Below are 24,030 nucleotides of genomic sequence, written 5' to 3' on the forward strand. Positions count from 1 at the left end.
GTTTCTTAGGTTTGTCATGTAATCTTAATATTACTATACCTACATTTTAAGCTGTGGCTATATTTACACTATATAGTGTAATAATAACCTCATGGCTCATGGGTAATTCGGGGTGGTTTATGGGTCATTACCAGCAGCACCCTTGAGCCACTTTGGAGACTTTCAAGGAAATGTTCATAGCTGATACGCTATTAAAGGTATTGATCTGAAACTTCCCCATGATCTGCCTCAATAGTTATGTTAAATACTTTAAAAATTTGAGCGTTCTATCTTCAGCAAAAAAAAAGTTAACGCAAAAAATCTAAAAAGTGGCTCGTAGGTCAAGACCTTCCTCCCTGGAAAGGTAATTTAATACTGAATCCAATGCATGTAAAATTTAAGTGGCACGTATTGCAGATTATAGTTTTATTCGAAGATGTTTGAAGAGGTGTCAATTATGCAAAAATCTTATTATTTTAATGTTTATCGTAAATATATCCTCCAGCATCTTTGAACCGTTCTGCTGGGAGTTCTTTCCAAATGCCCACCTATTGATGCATATTCCTGGGAAAGTAATTTAATACTGAATCCGATGCATAGAAAATTTAAGTGGCACGTGTTGCGGATTATAGTTTTATTATTTTTATTATTATTTTTTTTAACGAAATTATTTTTGTTGCATGACAAAAAATTTCAAGCGTCTGATGAATCGTTTCACGTTCTGGCGTTGTCGATTAGTAGCCTATGTGGCTGATGCTGGCCAGTCGCTGATATGCTTCCATGAGGTATTCTTTTGGAACAAGCCCAACTTGATTGTCGCGTCCGGCAACCCACCAACCGTAAATGTCGTATTCCTGAACGATCAAAGTTCATACATTAGTGCAATATGTAAGCCTATAATCGCCGAGATGGGTCTGGTGCCAATGGTATCCTCGGGCCCCTAAAATAAGATAGGCTACCACTTAAAAAATAACTTTACAATAAAAACGAAAAATATCGGCAAAGCCATCTATCTTACAAATTTTAGTAACTTATAATTCGCATTATAACTTATAACTTACAAATTATAACTTATAATTATAATTTGACTAATGCACTGACAGGGATCGCAAGGAGAACGCTTCTACTATAATGCCCACCATCGATACAAAACGGTGTTTTTTCCAAATTTATTATTATCACTGTTCGAAAGATCAGTTGGCTGCTTGATATGTAGCCTATATGTGAAGACATAATAATATTGACACAATAATAGCTTTTACAATTGTAAAAAATAAATACGGGTAGCCTACTTTAAGTTATCAAAACATCTGCTAAGCTACAAACGAAAAAGCAACAAAATAAGCCACCAGGCCCATTAAATGAACACAGTAGCCTACGTTATCGTAAGACTTATACTTAGGCTATGAGTTTACATGTTGAGTGACCTTAGATATTATGTGCACCAGTTGGCCTCGCTCAAATGACAACTCGTTTTCGTCGTCTGCCCAGCAATCCCACATTCCTTGGTAAAGTTCCTCTGTGTTCACTGTAATACGTTCAAGTGTTGTTGGTGTGTAGAGTTAGTTGTCAGATATTTGCCGAGTGGTAAGAACCATTATTTGGCGCTAGAAAGGGCGACGGTTCGACACCACAAGAGCACGCTGACATGTTTTTGGTTTGACGTTACAATAAAAGGCATGCCTGAAGATGGATGCAAAATTTGCATTTTTGGTTTCCCGTCTGCTTGTCGTATTTTAAGTCTTCAACTACCAACCGTAATTCTGAATACACTTGCTAACGTCTAAAAAGCGAAGAATTATATGTTGAAGATGAGAAACTGCCGATAAGACAAACAGCATAAATAGACGAAATAGGATAAGCTATGAATCTACGACAATCTACAAGAACTTAAAACGACAAGACGAAGATAATAAACCTGTTAGCCTACTTTTTTTTAAAGAAATACAACGTTGAGAAAGCAATACGCTTAGTTCAAAGCGCATATTTGTTTTCATATGCACCGCAAAGATTGATAGCGTGGCCCTAACGTTTGCAATAGTACTTTACTTTGTGTAAAAGTTGGGCCTATTTTGTTTCGGCTGGAAACTTTGTCTTAATTTTGTTTCAAATCTTTGGTAGAGAGTTTGCTTTGTTGAACCATAATTTAGAGAAATAAAACAGAGTAACCTTAGCGGGTTTAACATACTTTATTACACACAAAAATATAACATAATTAAAATAAACTCAAACGTTTTCGACACGTACGTGTGTCCTCATCAGGATTTAAATCTGCAATATACATAAAATGAAAAATCGTAAGATAAAGTTGACTTTGCACTGTAACGACACTCTGGACTGAAAAGCACAAACTGAACAAATCATGCAAGAATGACTACGAGTGAATTATGCGGTGGGAAACAGATCACATGAGGTGTAAACTACCGGCATTGGTAGACTTACCATAATTTCTTGGGCATAATCCGGGACAAACTTAAAACTATGAATAAAATAACTGGACGAAAGGCCGAAGGCCTGAGCTTGGCAAATTTTTATTCCATATTTATATTTATAAGCTTTAATATTGCATAATAAAGTATTCTACTTAGATTGAATAAAACATTTTATTACTTTATTTAAAGGAAAATAAGTTACATGTTAATTTAAGCAACACTAAGTCACAAATCAGACATTTATAAGAAAAAAGAAAAAACAAACACTGAGAACAAAGAAATAACACTAACTCACAAATCAAACATTTATAGGGGGATGCATTCAGAAACCATTGGCTTCATCGTTTCATTGAAGTCAATAGAACAATGACGCAATAAACGTCACTCATTATTCCCTAACTAAAGGATTTCTCAAGCTATGCGCGATATTTTACTCAACCTAATAAGCTAAAAAAATTAACATATTAAAATAAGCGTCGAGTTAAAGCAAAGTTATGCATTTTGGGACGGAATTATTTCATAATTTTGCATCAGGTTGGAGTTCATTTTGAAAATTTCACTAAAGTAAAATTCCGGGACATTTTGCTAACCGAGACGGGACACCGAGACAGACGTTTAAACCGGGACGTATGGTAGGTCTAGGCATTGGACAAACAATTAGAACACACACAAAAGGAACGATGAGCCACTGGCGAATAACTGCCGGTTGAGAGATTTTTCATTTTATGTACATTGCAGAATTTAATTCCTGATGAGGACACACGTACGTATCGAAAATGTGTGAGTTTATTTTAATTATGAGTGTAATAAAGTATGTTAAACCCGCTAAAGTTACTCTGTTTTATTTCTCTATTGTTTCAAATCTTTTAAGACGAATTTCACGATAAGGCTCATTTAATATGTAAAAAAATCTTCGTGAAAGAAAATTTTTAAATGTTAACACTGGCATGATATTTAGTTCAGATAATACCGGTACCTCAAAGGAGCCTGCTTGCGATTGTGGCAATGCTTATCCTCGGGTGGAGAAAGCTTTATTTATTTTAGAGCATAACTCTGGCAGTTTTGCTAGCCTACTTGTAGAATAGAGACTTTGAACCACTGATGTAGGCCCGATCACAGGTCCATTGACAGAGTAGGCCCAAAGTTTCCGATTGTTGAAGTATTGTGGTTTGTAAATTGTTCCATCCACTAAGTGCTTTTGAACGAAAGGCAATCCTTAAAATGCGTTGCTCAAGCGCACATCCCGCGAGAGCCGAACCAGCGCTTCTAAAAATAGAAACGTGTTGGGGTTTTCTATGCCATAAATGTCTAAATTATCTAATCTATGCAATTTAAAACACCATAAGCAAGCGCACCATCCCTATACTTTTCTTCGTCTTCTTTTGCATTAAATGAATCATCTTTTCTAAAGCATTCCAGCTCCGGAGTTGTTGATCTTGGAGGTACTGCGGGCAGAAACGGCTGAAAAATGAAACAGTAGATTGAACATAACTTACAGGAACTCGTTAATTATTGCTAAAATCTAGTTGATTGTATTTATGTTAATTTTTTTTTATTTTCACGTAGGCTACGAAGTTATCCTATCATAATTATTGATTGATTGAATCTTTATCCTCAGAATGGGAAAGCTTCTTGCAGATCTTAATCCTGGCAGTTTCGCATACTTGTAGAGGCTCTTGACGCAGGCCCGGTCACCGAGATTGACAGAGTGAAGTTTCCGATTGTTGAAGTTTTGTTGCCGGGAAATTATTTCATCCATTAGATGTCGCTGAATGGAGAGCAGTCCTTAACGTGCGTTGCTCAAGCGCACGCCCCGAGAGTCGAACCAGCGCCGATTGATCTTGAAGCTTCTTCGTTCCAGAAGTCACGCGCTAACACAGATTTTACTTCTCGAAAGTAGCAGTCCATGCTCAAAAGGCAATCTTTCGAAGTTGTAGCACGTTTCTTAACATTTAAATAATTGTAGGCTACAACTTATACGGTTTGTAGGAAAAGAATATTATCTTTTTGCAAAGTCTACCTCCGAGGCAAATCAAATTTATTCCTTTATAAAGAAGAAAAATGTTCCTTTGGTTGAAAAAATGTGGCTTAAAGACTTAATCCGGCCCTGTCCTTTCATCCCACTACTTGGCATTGGCAATCAACGCAGTTGTGGTGTGACGTTTGGCTTCGATCACCACAGCTCGCGCGAGAAATTAAATTAGTCTCGCGCTTGCCTCTAGACTAGATGAACTCACATTTTTTTGTAAGTAGCCTACGTGCTTTTGTGACACTTTTAAATTAAAAATAAACCGTTTTGTTCACATCGTGCGTTTGAGTAAAACAGAATGAAAGCAGAAAGTCACAAATAGCAGTAGCGTAGCCAGAAAAAAATGTGGGTGGGCCAAATATTTGATGAATCGAAGAAAACGACAAAGTGTTTGATTTAAGGCATCGCCACCTAATGTGCAGTGGTGTATCTTGGTGGGTTGAGCAAGGAAAGCAATAAAGTGGTGGGGGTAAATTTTTGCAAAATTACACTTAAGTAATGGATTAAAGTGCTTTCTGGAAACACTTTTAGGGTAATATTTGTATGAAATTTATTAGCAGATAAACAGCTATTAACTTATGAAAGGTAGCTCTTACACATGAACGGGCAAAATCTGCGGCTAAAATTAGAGAACACTAAAAACTCAGCTACACAAAAACCCAACAGAGTAAGCCATTCTGAAATTGCTTCCACAAATTAGTGAAAAGAAACGTATTGCATAAATTTTGCGCGATTTACGATTTGCAAAATTTATTGGTGTCTTTCTGTGTGTCTGAAACAAGTCCTTGGGGGTGTTAATAGCCAGATGTCTTGGAAAACGTTATAAATTTATACAAATTTTATTATATTTTCAACAAAGGGCTCAACTTCGGAATCCAAACTTTGAAAATTTTGGGGGGGCATGGCCCCTTTCGCCCCCCCCCTGGCTACGCCTATGACAAATAGTAAAACATTTTTTGTTCTGTCAATACTTGAGTAGTGTAAAAACTATGGAATAGAAAGAAAAGGAAAGAAAACCAGGCAATGCGCATAATAACACAACCATACTTTATCTGGGTTGAGCAGCATAACTGCAGATTTCTGTGGCGTTCCATTTCCACACCCGGGGTGGCTAGCATCTTGGGTAGGTGGAAGCGAGAGGCTGATGTCAAATTGTTTGGCGGATGGTAGATTGAAAGGTGGTGGCGATTTTGGGTCCGTAGAAAACGGAATTGGTTCCGGAGACGATGAGCTTATGAGTGGAGGCAGACAATGTGCATTTGAAACGCTTGAACTCGCTGTTCCTGGGGCACTTGGGAGTTCTCGCTCTGACAAAAAACAAATACGTATGTTACAGTGGCAGGCTTGTATTTTATGTTTTGAATAAGATGGATCGGGCTACTGGCTACAAATAAAATAGTTCTCGAGTCCACCTTTGAAAATTTTATGTACTGTAGCTATGGCTCGTGTGCAAAATAAATAGGCTTAATAGAATGATATTTATAACTCACTGAATTATTGACGATAAGTTTTTGGCCTGTGTTTTTTCTTTTTTTTCTTAAGTGTCGCTGGAACAAAATCCTACTTGCTAAAGTATCGCATAAATAAATTAAACAGGCAATTGGTTGATCACGTGTTTATTATTTTGTCTGGGATACAAAATCCAAGTCAATTTTACTCCAATTGTCCGAGACCAAAATATTAAGTAATCTCGATTGTTTTTCGTATAATTGCAAAATTCTTTATGGTAAGTTCGTTCTAAGTTGTTTTTTTTAATTTCTTTGTGAGAAATTTCTCTTATTAGGCTACCGTTTTAGTTGCTGAAACAGGCCAAGCTACCCCTTACCTGACGATGGACTAAAATCGACTTCATCATACGTTTCCTCAAGCTCATCAGAATGGCTGTTGGAGACTTGTTTACAGTTAAATGTTGCCTCTACTTCTTCTGTGTCATCGTACACGGACGGATCAAGCTTAGGTGAAACGATTACTTGAGTATCTTCATACACATCACCATCTCCTGGGTAGAAACATCAAAGTATTTATCATTCTATAGCTGTGAAATCTGGGATGGAGATTCTTAGACAATCCGACGATGAAGTACATCATCACCAACTACCCCTTAGCCCTTGTTTTCAAACATACCATTAAGTGTCTTGTCATTGTGATTATACAGAACTATCCAGACGAGTTTAGATATTGAAAACTTCTTACTCACAATGTAAGCTCTTTTACATTTTGTCGAGCAAAATAGCGACTTTTGGTTACACAAAAACTGACGTTTGGCCAAAACCTTTGGAAAAGTAAATATAAGCCACATTTGCACTAATTTTGCGCAACCAATGGTAAAAGATTTTTGGCCATTCTTTTTACGATTTACTGTTATTGATCACAAATTTAAGCTGTAACGTAATTGAACCTACCAATAAAACACGCTTTTTCCAAGCACCGTTTCCACTTGTGTAAGCTTTCTTCGTCACCTGCACAAAACTGCAAAACAAATATTATTATCTGACAACACATCAGACAAACACTTCATCTGGTACAGATGATCTGTTTGTTTGGAAACGTATGTAGACTCACTGAAAAGCACAACTAATAACACTTAGGCAACAAATTTTTTGTGTTTTGAATTTTTTCTGGATATTTTAAAGTTTTGTATGTTTTTTTTTAGGCACTGAGTCCAAAAATTACTGTTGTGTTAATTTTTGTGGTAGGCACTTTAACATGCAAATATCCAATCCAGCACGAACCAATCAGAAGCTACGCTTTTCATGACGTCATCAAGATTGCGTTTAGGAAGAATAAAGGAAAAACGCAAATTCTAGCTAAATTAAATCATCGCTTTGCCATCGGTTGGCTTGGCGCATTGGGTTAGGGCGGTAGTAGTCATTACAATGACGTGGGTTTGATTCCCACCTCTGCTATAGCTCTTTTTTCTTCTGTAATTACCAAACAAAGGTCAAAGTAATTATTAATTCTCTGGCTGAATGCTGGTCACAATAGCAGATAACGTAGATAACGTACAGATAACGTAGCATCTCATTGGTTCGTGGTTGGATTCGATACGCGCGTGGATTATTAGAAATCTGCTTGTTAAAGTGCCTACCAATTTTTGTAGTGTCAGCCATTTTCACGCAAATTTTTTATCTTAAAATAACAACAAAATTTCTTCATTGCAGTATACAATTATACATATACATATGCATCTTCAATGCAATATTTACTTTGAAAGAATCATAGGTCTAATAAACCAATATAGCAACACTCACAGCAGGTACAAACATTTCAGTCTGCAACACATGTTCAGCAATACAGTCAAAAACAGAATGCAAAAACTGGAGATTTGGTCGGCATTTGTTTTGTATTTTTGGATTTTGCCTACAGTTAAGGCTTACACATAATTTTCACTATGGCCTCATGCCATCTCCCTTGATATCTTTTCTCAATCACTTAACGCGTCTTGGTAAAACGGTTTTTTGCGCTTCTCGCTCACATCTGCCAATTGTGAAGAAAACATCAAATTGTGAATGCAAGTAGGCTAGTGCATTTTCAGTGACGAACTGTATCCAAACCGGCAATACGCTCATGTGATTATTTTGACGAGATTTTTGTAATATTCCTCTTTATTTATGTCTAGAAAACCTTGAAGGCTTACAACAGTTTTAAACGACAGCCAGAATTTTTTTCCAAAGCAGACCCTTTGTTTTGTGTTCTAATTTATTGAACCCAAGTATTTTTGTTCATTTAGTTAAGCTGAACATGCATCACTTTATACTTTTTCTTCAGAGATTGTTTACAAAATTTCGGCAATACGAGCGGAAAGCTTCCCTGTCTAATTTCAACACCTTTTTCAACTGCGTTTGCTTTGTGTACATCAGAATAAAATATTTTTCTACATGAACTTAAAAACTGTGTAGGCAACCAAAAGTTATTTTGTTTTGCAAAGGCCACTTAATTTTTTATGCTTTGTTGCTCAATCGCTCAATAGGCAGAGAAAGCACAAGGGCACCATCCCATCTGAATTTGTGAGAAATTGCCAGGTCATCCGCCAATGCGTATTTTGCGGAGATCGTGCTTGGTAGGTCTATATAGTAGGGTATAGGTGTAAAAAAGAAGTGGAGTCAGAAACGATCTCTGGGAGACCTCATTTTTCAGGCGTCTCAGTCTGCTTCACCGTGTTAACTAAAAATGTCGTGTTAACTAAATATTCACTAATTGAGCACAATAAGTAAACGTAAACATAAAATTTGTTTTTATCAAAGTGGATTGTGTGCTCTGCAACCATATTTATCACAAGTTGAGGTTCAAAGACTTTCTATTCGATTTAAAAAACACATACTCTGATTACTTAGACTGGTTAATCTATGAAAGTATTGCATTCAACAGCAAAGCGGATGCAAGATTCTCTAACCTCATAAATTTTGTTGGTTTGAGCATTTTTCACTTCAAAGCAACGATTTTTTCGTTTTGTTTCTTTGGTTATCTCCTTCGACAAAGTGACGTTGCAGCATGCCAGGCTAAATGCTTCTTTCTGTTTTTTATCTAGAAAAAAGAAATTTCAGACTTTCATAAACTCCGCAATAAAACGTAAACGCAATGATAAACAAAAACAATGCGGAAAAGATAGCCTATTTGTATAAATTTCAACTTGCTTTGATTTTTTCTAGCTCATTTTTTTCGTTTTTGGCTCTGGGACCAAGGTTTAGTGTTTTTACCTTCCAAGATGGGTTATTTTTTCTGGGCTAGCTACACCAAAAGGTCATTACAAAGTAAAACGTCACCCAAGACAACAAAAAAACGTATCATTCGGTATGACAGACAGTCCATTTGGTGTGCGATGTATTGATATGGTACAATCGTCGATTATGCATGGCATGCAGCAGTCAGCTCTTGGGTACCACTCTCACAAGAAAAAGATATTGCATGGTTAAGCGGAATAATCAACCCACAGAGCCTTCCTTGTACACATTTAGGAAGTTGAGTTATTGCAAACATACATTTTTGCTTTAGAAATTATGCACATACACATTGTCATAGGCAAATTTTAGAGATTTTATGTCGTGTTTGACAAATGTGTCATATTGATGGACATGATATATATCTCCACTTTTTTTTATCGTAGAGGTATGACTCCAGTTTTGATTACCGACGTCGGCTGCATAGCCGAGTTGTGAGAGCACTGGAACGGCAATCGAAAGGGTGCCGGTTCGACACCGCTCAAGAGCATGCGGCTGTGTCTTTGGCAGGACACCTAAAGGCATGCCTGAAGGTGAACAAGAAGTTTGGCTTCCTTGCCTTCCCGTCCACTTAATATCAATCTTCAGCCACCAGGTGTAAGCCTGGATACGACAAAGTCACCGACATTTTGCCTGAAAACCTTTGTCATCGAATGTTGGTAACAGTTGAAAGTAAATTTACCTTTAGATTTTTCGTACATGTACAGAACGTTCCCATGTAGAACGCACCATCTTTTTATCCATCCTCCAGTCATCAAAGTCTTCTTCTTCAGCTCAAGGAAGTCAGACATGGACGCATCTCGAAGTTGTTCACAAGGAATTGGCTCTGAAAATAAAAATACTTACGTGTTTTGTGAAGAAGAAAGTGGCAAATGAATTCTAAATGATTCACATTTTAAAGAGATAGGCATTAGATTTTAAAGAGATAAGCATTAAAAAGTTCAAACTAAAATTAGTTTCTGGCGGTGGTTTAGGAAAGAATAAATAATCAACGGCGACAAGAAGAGTTGGGGGTAGTGTGGTTGGACTAGCAATAGGTCTGATAATAATAAAGTGTTATGGTTTATTTATTGTCGATCTACTAATGCTAAGGTATTTTAGTGACATGGCTCATGTTTAACTTTTTATCAAATTTACGATGTCACCACACTATTACTCAACTCATTCACACTGTGTTAAACAAGAAGGAATACAATCGGTACCGATTAAGTCTTCGCTTTGACCCGACCTGGAATCGAACTCTGATCTACTAGCATTAGAGCCGACGATAACCACTCGCCACCAAGCTAGCTGGTTTGAACCAGCAATGGTATCTATCACTAAGTCATTCCTTTTGTTTGTTGAAGTAGGTGCTTAATGGACTAACCAAAGCAATGTGAGGATCAAGCTTTCTTCAAAGCAACTTTTATAATTTTTTGTCTCTGTGATGACCCTATTTCAAATTTCGTTCGTGACCATGAGTGACTCTATTATTGGTTGTGAAGTTGGAGTCGTAGGGATTTTGGCATGTCCGGAGTCAGAGGCGACTAGTTATAAACCAAGGAGTCGGAGTTGTATATTTCTTGCCCGATACACTGGAATTATGAGGGGTTTTGGGGTGGCCTTGTAATTTTGTCTTGATGTAGTTTTACGCTTTTAACATAATCTATTTATCAGCTATGCTTTACATAGCTGAAGTATTAGAAATTCAAAACCTAACTCGATCATGGCACTAAAACAGGTAAAGCTTGTAAAGCAAGTTTATAAAATTTTTAAGTAACTTTGACAAAATTTTTAAGTAACTAACCCTACTAGCAATACTTAGAGTTTTATTTTTATAAAAAAGGAACAAAAACTTACTTATCTGAGAGTTTGATGATGAAGACAACTCTTCACTGGACGCATGAAGATGCTTATCTGCGGCAAGTAGATTGCAAGGTTAGTTTTGCTAAATATATTTCAATAATATACTTTAAGCAGGGGCGTATCCTCAATGGAAGCAAGGGAAGCATTGCTTCCCCTGTCAAAATTGAAAAAAGAGAAGCTGATATTTTTCAGTAAAACGATTTCGTAATTTCTTTACCTAAATGCGATTTAGAACGGTTTTTAACTCATGCCCTCCGTATGATTTTGAACTCGATTTTAATTTAAAAAAAGTTGGAAGCCAACGGAAGCGAAGATTCGTATTGCATCCGTTGCTCTCGTTTTTGCAATAAGAAGAAACAACTTTGAAAGAAAGGAAAAAAGCAGCGCAAAGTTTTCGCAATTTACGTTTCTTTTAACTAATCGCTGGAAGCGATTTAAAAATTGCTTCCAGTCGCGGGGTTGCCAGATTAGCCAAATTCCGCGAATTAGTTTTTTTTTAAATAACTTTTCAAAATGCATAATAATCAATATTTCTCTAATATTGTAACCTTACCAGATGAAACCATATTCAACATTGTTCAATACATGTTCTATACTTGTTTAATACTCGTAATGTGGCGGATCAAAACTCATCCGCTACTTTTATAGGCTAACTTGCGATTTTTTTGGGCTACTTTCAGAATTATTTTTGCTACAATTTATTAAAATCCACTACAAGTTATAAAATATATATGTAAATTTTATTATTTTTGATAGAAACAGGTAAATATATCCATTTGGCCTTTTTTTGTCTAATATTTTCCTTGTTTTGGCCTTTTCTTTGTATTATTTTGGCTTTAAGACTTTCTCATAGTCTGGCAACTCTGTTCTCTAATTATAGTCGCATTTTTGCCCTTTGCCCGTTCGTGTGTAAGAGCTACCTTTAATAAGTTAATAGCTGTTTATCTGCTAATAAATTTCATACAAAAATTACCCTAAAAGTGTTTCCAGAAAGCAGTATAATTCATTATTTGAGTGTGTTTTTGCAAAAATTTTCCGGGGGAGCATGCCCCCGGACCCCCCTAGAATACACGTGCCTTCGGCACGCTCTATTCCCCCACGAGTTTTATTGCTTCCCTTGCTCAACCAACCAGGATACGCCACTGACTTTAAGTTACTTTTTGTGAACGCTGGCAGGTACTTGCTTCAGCGCACGCCATACGTCTATTGCTCGAAGTTTGGTAATATTTTCGATAAAATGCTAAGGATCATTCTCGTCTTAAAAATATAGCAGTAAAATGTACAGAAAGAACATATTTTTGCAAGAGCGATTTTTAGCTAAAACGCAGTCATGCAATTATATGCAAAATATCCATGTAGTCTATCTACAAAAGAAAGCTTTCAAAAAAGGTTTTTAAAACTTAAACTAAATTTCGCTTTCATGCTAAATTGTTTTGTTAATAAATTTCAGACTTACAAACTTTTAAAAATCACAAAGTACATCACCATTAGACTGTGGTTGTTTTGATTCAATTGTAAATTCAGGGGTCTCCAGTCTTTTAGGGAGTGGGGGAGCTGGGCTCTATAAACAAAAAAATTATGAAAAATCTATATAATGGCAACACATCCAGCAACTGTCTTATTATATCTTTTTCATTTCCATTTTAGGATGCTCAGTTCATCTTTGTCTTCTGTACGTTTAAATACGTTTTCGCGTGTTATTCCGTCACAAACGTTTGTCGATTGTTCTGTTTTGTGACTTTGTCATTTGGTTCGCGAGTGTTTATTTCTTAGTTATAAGCACTGCCTGCAGTGTCGGGGTTTTGTCAGTGGCTTATCACCTCTAGAAAACAATAAACAAAACTGCCACTAAGGTTAAAGGTTTTTTTCAGTCCAAAGATAAACATTTTTCCAATCAATGGTCAAGAGATTTGATCAACGGACTGGTATCTGACACTGTTTTATATTTGTATTCTATGTTTCTGGCGACAGAAAGACTAGGTAGGTCAGAGGTGGGTCTAATTTCATATTTCTTCGCACAAAGCACTGAAAATAGATTTAAGAGTAATAATAAAAGCACATTGGACGAAAATCTTCACTAGGCCTACAATGTAAAAATTACCAACTAGAAATAAATAATTTCACGTATCAAGCAATAAAAACATACTGAACTTTAAATCAAAAGTTTGAAATTGAACCTCAAAAATATCTTGCCTTGTCCGGTGTGAGGAGAACGGCTGGAGATTTTCCAAACATTCCACTTCCGGACGCTTTATCGGCATTCTTCATTGGAGGTGGAGGAGGAAGATTTGAGATATCAAAATGTTGTGTGGAAGATGGTAGATCAAATGGTGGAGGAGATTCTGCATCGACAGAAAATGGGATTGCCTCTGGAAGTGCAGAGCGTTCAAGAGACGGTAAACGGTGTTCACGAGAAGTAATTGAAGATGGTTTGGGAAGAGACGATTTACTCGAAGGGGGCTTGGGCTTGCCTGAAAAACAAAAGACTTAAAATTACTTTTATACGAATTGAGGTGACGTTTAATCATAGCCAAATAATCTTGTAAAAACGCTGAATGGAGTAACTTCCATTTAAATATTATCAAAGATATCGTCTTACACCATTCATAGTAGTTGCATCTTAATGCATTTTTGTCCTTTTTTAGTACAAGTATTGGCAGAGCAAGGACGCCAATGCTTAAATATTTTTTGTGACTGCAGCAAGCATTCTGATGGCTATCCCTCGTCTTCGAAGATGACGGCCTTCGCAATAAAACTAAAAGCTAACTGTGAGTTCTTAAATGGCTAATTGGCTAAACCTTTTCATTTAACCGTCTTTTCATGTCAGCACTTCACAGCTTTAGAAACCGCTCAGTTGCACAAACTATAATTGTCTCAGATGTTTACCAAGAAGATGTTCGGTCATGGCTTACTACGCACAGGCATTGACAACATGCACTGGAATTGTTAAGACTGGAGACTTATGGTGACGTCATATGAGCTTATTGTGACGTCATACCTGCGGTTTATTTTGAATCAAAATAAAGGCATTACGAAATGGAGGCATGTACAAAGCAATTGCAATGAAGACAATGGTACTATGACGTCACCATATGCTCTCAGTGTTAACAATTTAACACTTTGCTCCTCAAAGGGAGGCCAGATTTGGCCCCCCCCTCATATTTCCGTTGATTACTTGAAGCACAGTAACGCCATGCACTTGGTTTTTCTTGACTTTTCCTAAAATTGCCAGGCGGATCTGATGATACTAAATTTGATGCTAAAAGTTGTGTAGTTTTCTTGTAAATTCAAGATTTTGGTGAGTTTTTGCTATTTCTAGCTAACTTCCAGCAAAGCGTGAAATGGATTACATTGCGATAACAAGCCATAAGCTCATAATTGCTTCGTGAATCCATATGCGCGAGCAGAGAGGAACATCCTCTTGTTTTCCTTTGTTTGGTTTGACCTCAATAACACAAAGCGCGTTATTTCTAATGCTACAAAAAGAAGCCAGTGGTCACAAAGTTGTTAATTAGAAACAATAATAACAAACGTTTTTTTGCGTTATCAGCTTTACGAAGAAAAGCAATCTATGATCAATGTAGGCCACAAACTATTCAAAACAGTTGTTTCAACCAGCAAATATCCATTGACGAATAAAAAGCGTTACAATAAGAAATCTTCCCGTAGGTAGTGAGTAGTGACATGAAAAGCCTGGTTTCGAAATAAACGTTCTATGGAAATACTCTCATTGACAAAACTCTCCATTGAGGAAATGTATCACTTCAAATGCTTTTGGAAGAAGCTGAAAAAATGGCGTTTTTGCAAACAGTAATTGTGAGATACAGTATGCTCAAAATTATGAGATCACGTAGCAGCTTACTCGATGACTACATGTCCCTTCGCTTCTTTATGTCGCCTACGCTTACTTGTTATGTGTTGCATTTTTGTTCGACGTTTTTGTTCGACGTGCACTGTGTATTGTTCCAAAGAGCGCAAAATAAAAATGATAATGCCTCGTCTTCACTACAAAATATTTTGTATTGTAGACTAGGCACAATGCTCGGCGTCACATCAGACAAACAACAAATCAGCTTTCTTGATCATTGATTCAACATCTGAATACGTTGCGCCAATGTATAAGAGGCCGGCTATTGTGAAAATACCGATGTCTTCATTTATTTTGGAAAAATGCTGCCTAAACTTATCAACAAAAAATACCGAAAAAAACGGCAGAGATCCCGAAAGCAGAATTTGCTCGACTTTGGCATGAATTTAGTCAGACAGCTAATAAATCCACACATACAATAACAGCCACTCAACGGCTATAATATTCATAATCAACCTGGTTCTGGGCGGTTTGTGTAACAGTTCAGGGGAAGACACTACTTGAAATGGTGCATCACACAAAAGATTTTCAATGTTGATTGTGGATTTCTAAAAACCGGTGTGGATTGTGCTGCACAGTGACTTCAAGTTTAGGACAAAAAAGGCACAAAAATATCAAGATAAAAACAAAGACCTTGTGAGAAATTTGTGGGAATCATAACACGATGCAAATACCATAAACGCGTAGTTTGCATGCTGCTCTAAGCTGGCCGGTAACCACAAAGGTAGACAACAAAGGCAATTAATAACTAGATAACAGCGTAATAAACATTATAAATACGTAACCCGACAGTTTTCTTTTACAAGCGTTTTACGTCTAACAGTAAAGTCTCCGCAAAATTTTTGTGAAGCGTTTACAAACCATGGTTATGTGAAATTATTCATCATTATTATTTTTACTTTTCGGATGTTGTAAAACTTCATCAGAAAAAATCACAAAAAAACATTTCATTACTTCAATGTAGTAGGCCTAAGAATTTTTTATAGAATTGTAGCCACGTTTTATCAACCAAGAAGCCATTTTTTGGCAATATGAAGTTATACAAAATAATTTGCAATACTGCAAATGTTTGAAAAGAATCTAGGAAGTCTTCTCACAATCTAGCACAAAATGATTGTATTTATTGTATCTCTGCAATATTTTTTATGACAAATTTTGAAGCTTCGTTATAATCATTTTTATCTTTCAAGTCATAAGTCCATTTTTTTGGCCAGAAACGTAATCGCTGCTTTGTTCTTGTATCGCTTCGTCGCGTTTACGCGTATTTTTTGTGTTCCAAACAATAACGACCAAGTCAGCAATTCAGTCCTTTTACATTGATTCAACATTTGTAAACGTTAAATTAATGTAGATCTGCTGACTGTGGGTTTATTTCACATTTCCTTTGTTTACGCATGTTCCTCACTGCGCTGTTGAATTGTTTCGACGCTGGCGGACTAAAATGCACTTTCAAATTGATTGACACAATCTTCAATAAAAAGTGAACTTCGAACTTAGCTTTGTTGATGTAAATGCTGTATTTTTAGTGGATGTAATTCATGAGTTATGTTTATAAACACCCATAAGCCAAATGACTTATGATGTAGCCGGCAGGATATTTGTGATGCGACTTGACACAAATCCACAATTCCAAAAGCGCCTAATTTGAACTTAGAAATTTCAGATAATTTCAACAGCTTATTCAATTGTCTTCTCTCTACTAAAAATATTCATACTACAAACTCAATTGTAGACCTAAAATACACAAACGAACATGTAAACAGCTATTCAAGTAGGCCAAGGTGTTACTTATGAGAAGTTTGGTTCCATAAAACAAGAAGCTGGCCATGGGTTTCGCAAAGCATTAGTTCAGGACAAAAATATAAAACAACGCAGTTTTGTTTTTTTCAAATTCATGTAACAATGTTACTCTGTAACTATTTTATAATTAATGAGTAGCCTACAATAAGATTTGCTCGCATGTCGTAAATCTTTATCGACGTAATGAGTCGGCACACCGCACACACACTTCGTGCGGTTGATCGAGCTCTTTGTCCTTTAGAATTTTGCATGAAATCGGATTAGCACGGTTAATTAAAGGCGGCAAGTTAAATCAAAATTGTCGTTTTTGGGTACCTTTGCAAAAGTTGAAATATCAAGTTTAACATATAAAATTTTAGAATAATGACTTTTTAAACTTATAGACAAATGATTTTTTTTCACACCAGTGCAACTTCTGTTGAAATAGCACCAGCGGATCACACGTAACAGCTGATTGAATTTGATCCAAAAACGGCCCCCCCTTGAGCAGTTAACTTCCAAAAAAACGTTGAAAAGCAAAGGGTTAAGTGTATGTGGTCTAGGACAGGCCCTAAGCAAGCGGTTCCCAACTCGGGTGCCGCGAGCTAGTTTTTATTCATTTTATATCTGTCTTCAAATGGTTAGCGAGAATCATTGTTACTGGTAAATTTTCATGCACGATTGTTGTTGCACATTGGGGGCAGTTTTTGTCATATCATAATGAATAATAATACGATGTTTCGTGGTCACAAAATCTTAGTGTGACACTCTTCTATTGGAACTTTGTGATGCCACAGTCTATGCCTGTACAAGTTGTGCTGATTCTGAATAGTTCAGTAGGTGAATCTGTGCATGGAAAGATTTTTTTTCTCATTTTGTCTGCCAAGGGAAGACCAGTAGGTCTATAGTAAAGTTTCACACTGACTTCGAAACATGTAAACTTTACTTTAGGTTGCAACAAAATATTTTATCTTTTGTAGGGTGCTGCAAACCTAAAAAGGTTAGGAACCAGGCTTCCCAGGCTTCCATTGTAGACTCCAAGCCTCCATGTAGTAAGCGTAGTAATGAGCCATGCCCTCGGCCCATTCCTTTGTATATTGTATATAGCATGACTGGGATTCAGTACTATTTAAAAAAATGTTTGGTGTGACTTGAAAAGTTATCAAACTTATGTCTACCGATTTAAAGACGGACGTCCTAACCGCTAAGGCACCGATAATTATTTTATTTCAACGCACCTGCCGAAGCCTGACTTTCAACGTCGATATATGTATCATCCATGATGGGTACGGTTTTCGTAATAGCTGTATCCTCATACGTATCCCCTCCTACTATTGTGTCATCATATACAGTGTTGTGAGAAGCTTTGACAGGTGCGCCCACTGCAGTGTCTTCATACAAACCATTATTATCATCCAAGTTTGGTTTGTCATTTTTGCCTGAAAAAAATTGATTATCACTACAACGCTACCCAAACTGGCTGAGCAAAACAATAAGTTTCTTGTCACAAGCCTATTATAACTGATAAAAAGTAACTTATAAGCAAGACGAAGTCACATCAAAACAAAATTGTATCGATTTTAGCCTATGCAGGTTATAGATTATAAAATAATATTCATTGTCAAACTGATCATTCCTCTTTAGTTGTAATTTTTGCTGTTTTTTGGGGGGTGGGGAGGGGAGTTTTGTTGCCGTTTTAGCTACAGACATATTCTTCCGACATAAATTACTATTCGGGCATGTCTTAAACTTTTCAAGGTTTTGCCTCCTTTTCCGTTTCATTGAACTGCAGGTATTTTGATTATTGTAGCTAGTAGTATCTTTCTTTTGTTTGTTCTGGACGCGTTAATGATGACGAAAAATAAAATGATTGATTCATGAAGCTAAATGACGTGTTTGTTACTTTTTGAGCCACTGACGTAAATAATGCTGCAGCCGGCATTTTTCGAGCGGAGAGTTGCATACTTTCTTGTATTCACGAAGTGCCGCTGAACTGTCTTTCTGTTTGCTGACCAATCTCACACCATGATGATAATAATTAATATTGTAATCAAAATTTAGTTGCTTAGTTTTACTGTTTTTTTTTTGCCAAACCAACCATTTACTAACTGACATTTACTTGCCTATTTTTCGTGGATTTTCTAGGCGCTGTTTCCAGACCAGGGCACTTGCGTCATCGGAGGCACAAAACTGCAATGTACACACGATACTATCTAAGAAAGCAAGAAATCTTCCAGCACTGTAAGTGTAGCTAAAACTATTTAACTAAGTCCTTTAAGTATTTATATTGTTCCTTCAGTAACTAATTTATTGTCCACAAATTTGTAACTTTAAAAGTCAAGTTTTGAAACCGTTGCAACAAAACTACGTTGCTTCTGGTAATGGCGAAAGAAAGAACTATGACGTAAGTTAGGCTACTGTAAAAAAAGTAACCCTAAATGATAAAGATTAAAGTGAAAAACCTAACGTGCGATTGAACACAAGCATAAAAATTGATAAAATGTCGAATGAACCCAAGTCCAAACTATAAAAAAAAGAAGAATTTGAATTTGCTTGAATTTTATGTACTCGAACTCGAGTAGAACTCTATGAACCTTTCAAGCCTGTATGGTACTTTGCATTCTAAAATTTTAAAACTGTTTCAATTTGATTTCATTGTCGTCCATACAAATTTTAACCACAAAGCACCTCTCTACCCAAATTATAATATAAATTCTAAAACTTCATTAAATTACTAGCATAACAAGCATTATTTCTGACTTCGTATGCTTTGTTTATTTCCTCATTCTTCAGCTCAAAACACCGATTTTTTCTTTTGATTTCTTTCGTAATTTCATTTGTGATGGTTACTGTACAGTTGGTTATGTCTATGGCTTCTTTTTGTTTCTTGTCTGAAAAGAAAGGTTCAATATTAAAAGAAAAAAGAGTTCAATTAATGTTTTAAATGTCGTGTGTGCACACCACAGCAGTAGTTCTCCAAACCCGGCATCTGGCGCCCGCGTGATTGCTTAAATTTTTAAAATGTACGAGAGAGGCGTGCAAAGATTTATTTTGTGTGCAATCATGGTATGCCTACTGCACTGTAGTTTTACTGTGTTACTGGCTAAATATTGCACTTATCTAAGCACCATTGGGCTGAATATATTAGCACATTAAGTTCAAAATATTGATGAAAAATGGCTCAAAAGTGTTTTGGCTTTGTAAAGTTGAGTGGACAATGTTACAATGACTTGCATTCGGTTAAATTTGTTTGTGACTGCTGCTGAGGGTTATTCATCATGCAACTAAATGGTTAAACACCAAAAAATAACTGAACACCTAGTAAGTAAGTCTCGTGATATGATTGTTTTTACCTTTAGACTTTTCGTACATGTACAGAACGCTCCCATGTAGAACGCACCATCTTTTTATCCATGCTCCGGCCATCAGAGTCTTTCTCTTCAGCTCAAGGAAGTCAGATATGGATATATCTTGTAGTTGTTCACATGGAACTGGGTCTGAAAGGTAAGTAAGCTACATTCAAAGGAAAAAACTCGATTGGTGTTGAGCAGCTTTTTCTGATTGAAGCTTTTCTACGATTAGAAAAACTTGGAAATAGTTAATTCAAACAGTTTAAATACGCATTATAAATAAGTGTAACAGCATTATTGAGTGTCGAAAAGTGTGGCAAGTTATATGTTATAAAACCGAATAAAAATTGCAAACACATTTTTAATAAATATATAAGAATACAGTTTACGTAAATTTTGTGCAGTTTTGCAACTTGTAGGTTGATTTCAACAGGTTGATTTCCCCTACTGCGCCGAACCCACCTACCTCGGCGTAACCCTGGACAGGTCACTCACGTACCGACGACACCTGGAGTCACTGCGCAAAAAACTATCGGCGCGCGTTGCACTTTTGAGGCGGCTGGCGGGTTCCGGCTGGGGAGCTGATGCGAAAACCCTTCGCACAGCTACCTTGGCCCTCGTCCATTCTACCGCTGAGTACTGCGCACCAGTGTGGTGCCGCAGCTCTCACACCCGCCACATTGACACCGCCATCAATGACGCACTACGCACTGTGACTGGATGCCTGCGTCCCACTCCAACGGACTGCCTTCCCATCCTTGCAGGCATCCAACCTGCTGAGCTTCGCCGTAAAGGAGCCATGATTTCCCTTGCTCGTCGCGCACTGGACCCCGACCACCTCCTCCACAGTGCACTCCAGCGCCTACCTGGAGGACAGCAGCGACTGAAATCAAGACGCCCATTTGTGCCCGCCGCACAACAGCTTCTGAACAACGTTGAAGATCTTGGAATAAGTGCGGCACACTGGACGAACTACACATGGAACATGGAGTGGCAAAACAACACCTCCCGACTCCATGATTTCCTACCCGACGTCGATCCCCACCCTCCGGGAATGTCCCTCGCAAGACTTGCGTGGGTCCGGCTTAACCGCCTACGAACCGGCGTCGGTCGCTTTCGTTCAGACATGTGCAGATGGGGCCTGGCTCCCTCACCGGGATGCGAGTGTGGCGCCACAGACCAGACAGTAGATCATGTCGTCCATGACTGCCCAATCCATCAACCACCACATGGAACGCTTGGACTGAAGACCCTGGATGACGAGACTGTAGAGTGGCTGATGACATCATGCCCAAACATATAGTCCCGAAGAACAGCTCATACGACGAAGAAGAACAGGTAAAGATTGATATGCTTTCAAGCTAATTCACTGTAGTAGACCTACTAAAAAGAGATAGCCTATTGCAGACAAAAATTTTACGGAACACGTGATAACACTTGTTGTAAAGCTTCCTGCTTTCAATGGCGACCAAGACAGCAAAATCTGTCATTTTTACATTGATTTAACATCTGGAGATGAATGACGGATTTTGCTATTGGAGAGTTCTGCATTTATATATTATGTACCTTCGCAATTAATTCACATCTACAATCCAGATTATTGATTCTGGTTGATGACAACAGTCTATTTAGTGGCCTGTATTTCATAAACGATATAAATAAGTGGAAAGAAGAGATTATTTATTGTATCTGCCAGACAAACCAACTTACGTATTTTTGATGGTGAAGGCAAAGATTCGTCCGTACTTGGGGGTTGAAGTTGTGCTGTGGAAATGATGCTTTTTATAAAATAATTCCTTTTTAGAAATTGGTGGTGGCTGTAACACTACAGCAGTAATAGCAAAGACGTTTGTTTTTTGACAGCCGATTGTAGCAAGAATTGACAGCGATAGACACCGTGTTTCGCGCATGAGGCTTAGCTCGTCAGCATCGCACCACTAATTCTTACCACAAGGTTATTCGACCGCCGCTTTTATCAGTCAGTTTGAAAGACGTTTGTTTTAGTCAAATTCAATTTTGCCAACAAAAATACTAGTCTAATAACCAAAGGATAAGTTAAAAGGATAATGTCGCCGATCTTCTTTCGCCTCAAATTAAGGTTGCTACTGCTCGGAAAATCTTCTTGCCCATCTTCTCGCCTCTAACTCAAAGTATAATCGATAATTTCTTCAAGTTTCCGATCCCCTTGGGAAGCTACGAGCTCCTAAAATTTTCTCGGACTCCAGGTCTAAAAGCACCAACTGGACTCCAGGTCTAAAAGCACCTACTGGACTCCAGGTCTAAAAGCACCCACTGGACTCCGGGTCTAAAAGCACCCACTGGACCCCGGGTCTAAAAGCACCCACTGGACCCCGGATCTAAAAGCACCCACTAGACCCCTGGTGTAAATGCACCCACTGGACCCTTTTGTCAACGCTATTCCTGATAACAACAGAGCACTGTTTACCTGTCGAATTACTTTTCACAGCAACGTCTATGTAATCGTCATCTTGCTGGATCGAATCGGAATCGGCAGATGGAATCAAATCGCCAGCCCTGCAGCAATCAAAGGTATTTTATTTTGTTGTGAAACAAAGCTACTTTAGTTTTCGTGAAGACGCAGGGTCTAAAAAGACGATTAACACCCACGGTAAAATTAAATTATCTCGTAAACAAATCAGTGTTCAGCATTAAAACAAGGGTCCCACAAATTCGAAAGCCGCGAAAACAGCAATCTTTTTAACAAAAAGCGTAATAGGCCACTTTTTTTAAATGGAGCACCCATCGTATATCACAGGGTTGAAAAAAACAATTTTTTTCAGTTCTAGAAGGACTTTTCGAACTTTTTTATTGTACGAACTCATTTCAGAAAATATTTTTCTGTGCGACCCCTTGGTAGGGCAGTTTACAGTGTAAACTACCCGATGTAAGCCCATTTTTAATTTGTATGTCGATTCTAAAATTATAGTTTCCAACTCGCTTGGAGTCGCGACCCATGGTTTGAAAAGCCCTGGTGTAGAGTCTTGATTGTTGTGTATCCAAATCCTTTTCATGAACACACATTCCTGACCACGCCACTGACCTCACTGACCACGCCAGATATAAACTTGTTTATTTGTAAGGGTAACGTTTACCCCTTGAAGTGCATATTAAAGAAGTAAACAAGGCCTATAATCATCGATTGAAAAATCTTGCTGTAAATTTTCGTTATCAGTGGATAAGTGAGAGAGAGAGAGCAAAATCACGCACAAGGAGGTAAACTTTGTGATTAATCAATTCCGCCTTACTCTGCAAGAAACGAACGAAGATTTGCAATCAAATCATTTTTTTCTTTGCAATACTTTTTCTCCTTGACTTTCTCCAAAAAACTCAAGACCTCTGAAAAGTATAAAGCATAATGTTCAAAACTTCTTAGTTTTTTTTTTTTACATACATAGCAAAAGCAGCTTACACTAAGAAATGAAATTTAGTCCACTACGTACAGTAGCTTACAAAATTGACTTTATGCAATGATCATAATAATGGAATTGCTTTCTCACCTTTTATGCATTTCATAGATTTTTTCAAAGTTTCTTCCATGTCTAGTGTCAAATTTTAAGCTGCACGAGTTAAGAGAAATATTGACAATCCTCTGTGAAAAAGGTTAATTGCTCATATCAAAAATTAAATAAAAATGCAACCTCGAAGCTAGTCTGTAACATAATGTTTGACTTATTTTCTCAAATCTTAGCAGGACACTGGACTTCATGTTTGAAAGAAATTACTGTCTTCTTCATTAGATCCACTCCTATATTTGAATTCAGTCTAAAACTCCTTGAAAATTTTTTGACTCAATGCAGTAGGTTGCAACATCTACAACCTTTTCCTTGCCGAGTTCTCGGGTTTATTTTCATCCTATGACCTTCTGATCTTTCAAAACAACAGATGTTTAACTATTTTCTGGGCGATGTTTGAAATATAAGCAGATAAAACTGCTGCTGAAATTCACCGAATTATCGGTTGCATGGAAGAGTCTTGAATAGGGATTAAGTTTTGCAAGGGGCTAATGTTC

General features: G+C 37.3%; 1 protein-coding gene across 1 annotated transcript; it reads right to left on the bottom strand.

Annotated features, from left to right (window-relative positions):
• Positions 1–557: 557 nt before the first annotated feature.
• LOC145786512 (uncharacterized) lies at positions 558–23,558 on the bottom strand. The gene is made up of 17 exons (XM_082598181.1): positions 23,519–23,558; positions 23,267–23,357; positions 22,447–22,535; positions 20,004–20,147; positions 19,386–19,541; positions 17,889–18,089; positions 13,197–13,474; positions 12,489–12,564; positions 10,998–11,054; positions 9,841–9,984; positions 8,834–8,964; positions 6,843–6,909; positions 6,266–6,439; positions 5,488–5,747; positions 3,767–3,872; positions 1,407–1,507; positions 558–833 (listed from the first exon to the last, which is right to left on the bottom strand). Exons 1-17 carry the CDS (start codon positions 23,556–23,558, stop codon positions 714–716), a joined length of 2,235 nt encoding a protein of 744 aa, XP_082454307.1. The 3' UTR covers positions 558–713.
• Positions 23,559–24,030: the final 472 nt, after the last annotated feature.

The sequence above is a fragment of the Aplidium turbinatum genome, chromosome 2 (assembly GCF_918807975.1).
Source record: "Aplidium turbinatum chromosome 2, kaAplTurb1.1, whole genome shotgun sequence".
Lineage (NCBI taxonomy): Eukaryota > Metazoa > Chordata > Ascidiacea > Aplousobranchia > Polyclinidae > Aplidium > Aplidium turbinatum.

Bases quoted from the DNA above. Each gene is read 5' to 3' on its own strand.
- LOC145786512 (XM_082598181.1), bottom strand. From the start codon at position 23,558: ATGGAAGAAACTTTGAAAAAATCTATGAAATGCATAAAAG. The intron at 20,148-22,446 runs GTAAACAGTGCT...CTTACCTTTCAG, and splicing joins TGTGAAAAGTAATTCGACAG to ACCCAGTTCCATGTGAACAA. The intron at 19,542-20,003 runs GTAAAAACAATC...CTTTCTTTTCAG, and splicing joins CATGTACGAAAAGTCTAAAG to ACAAGAAACAAAAAGAAGCC.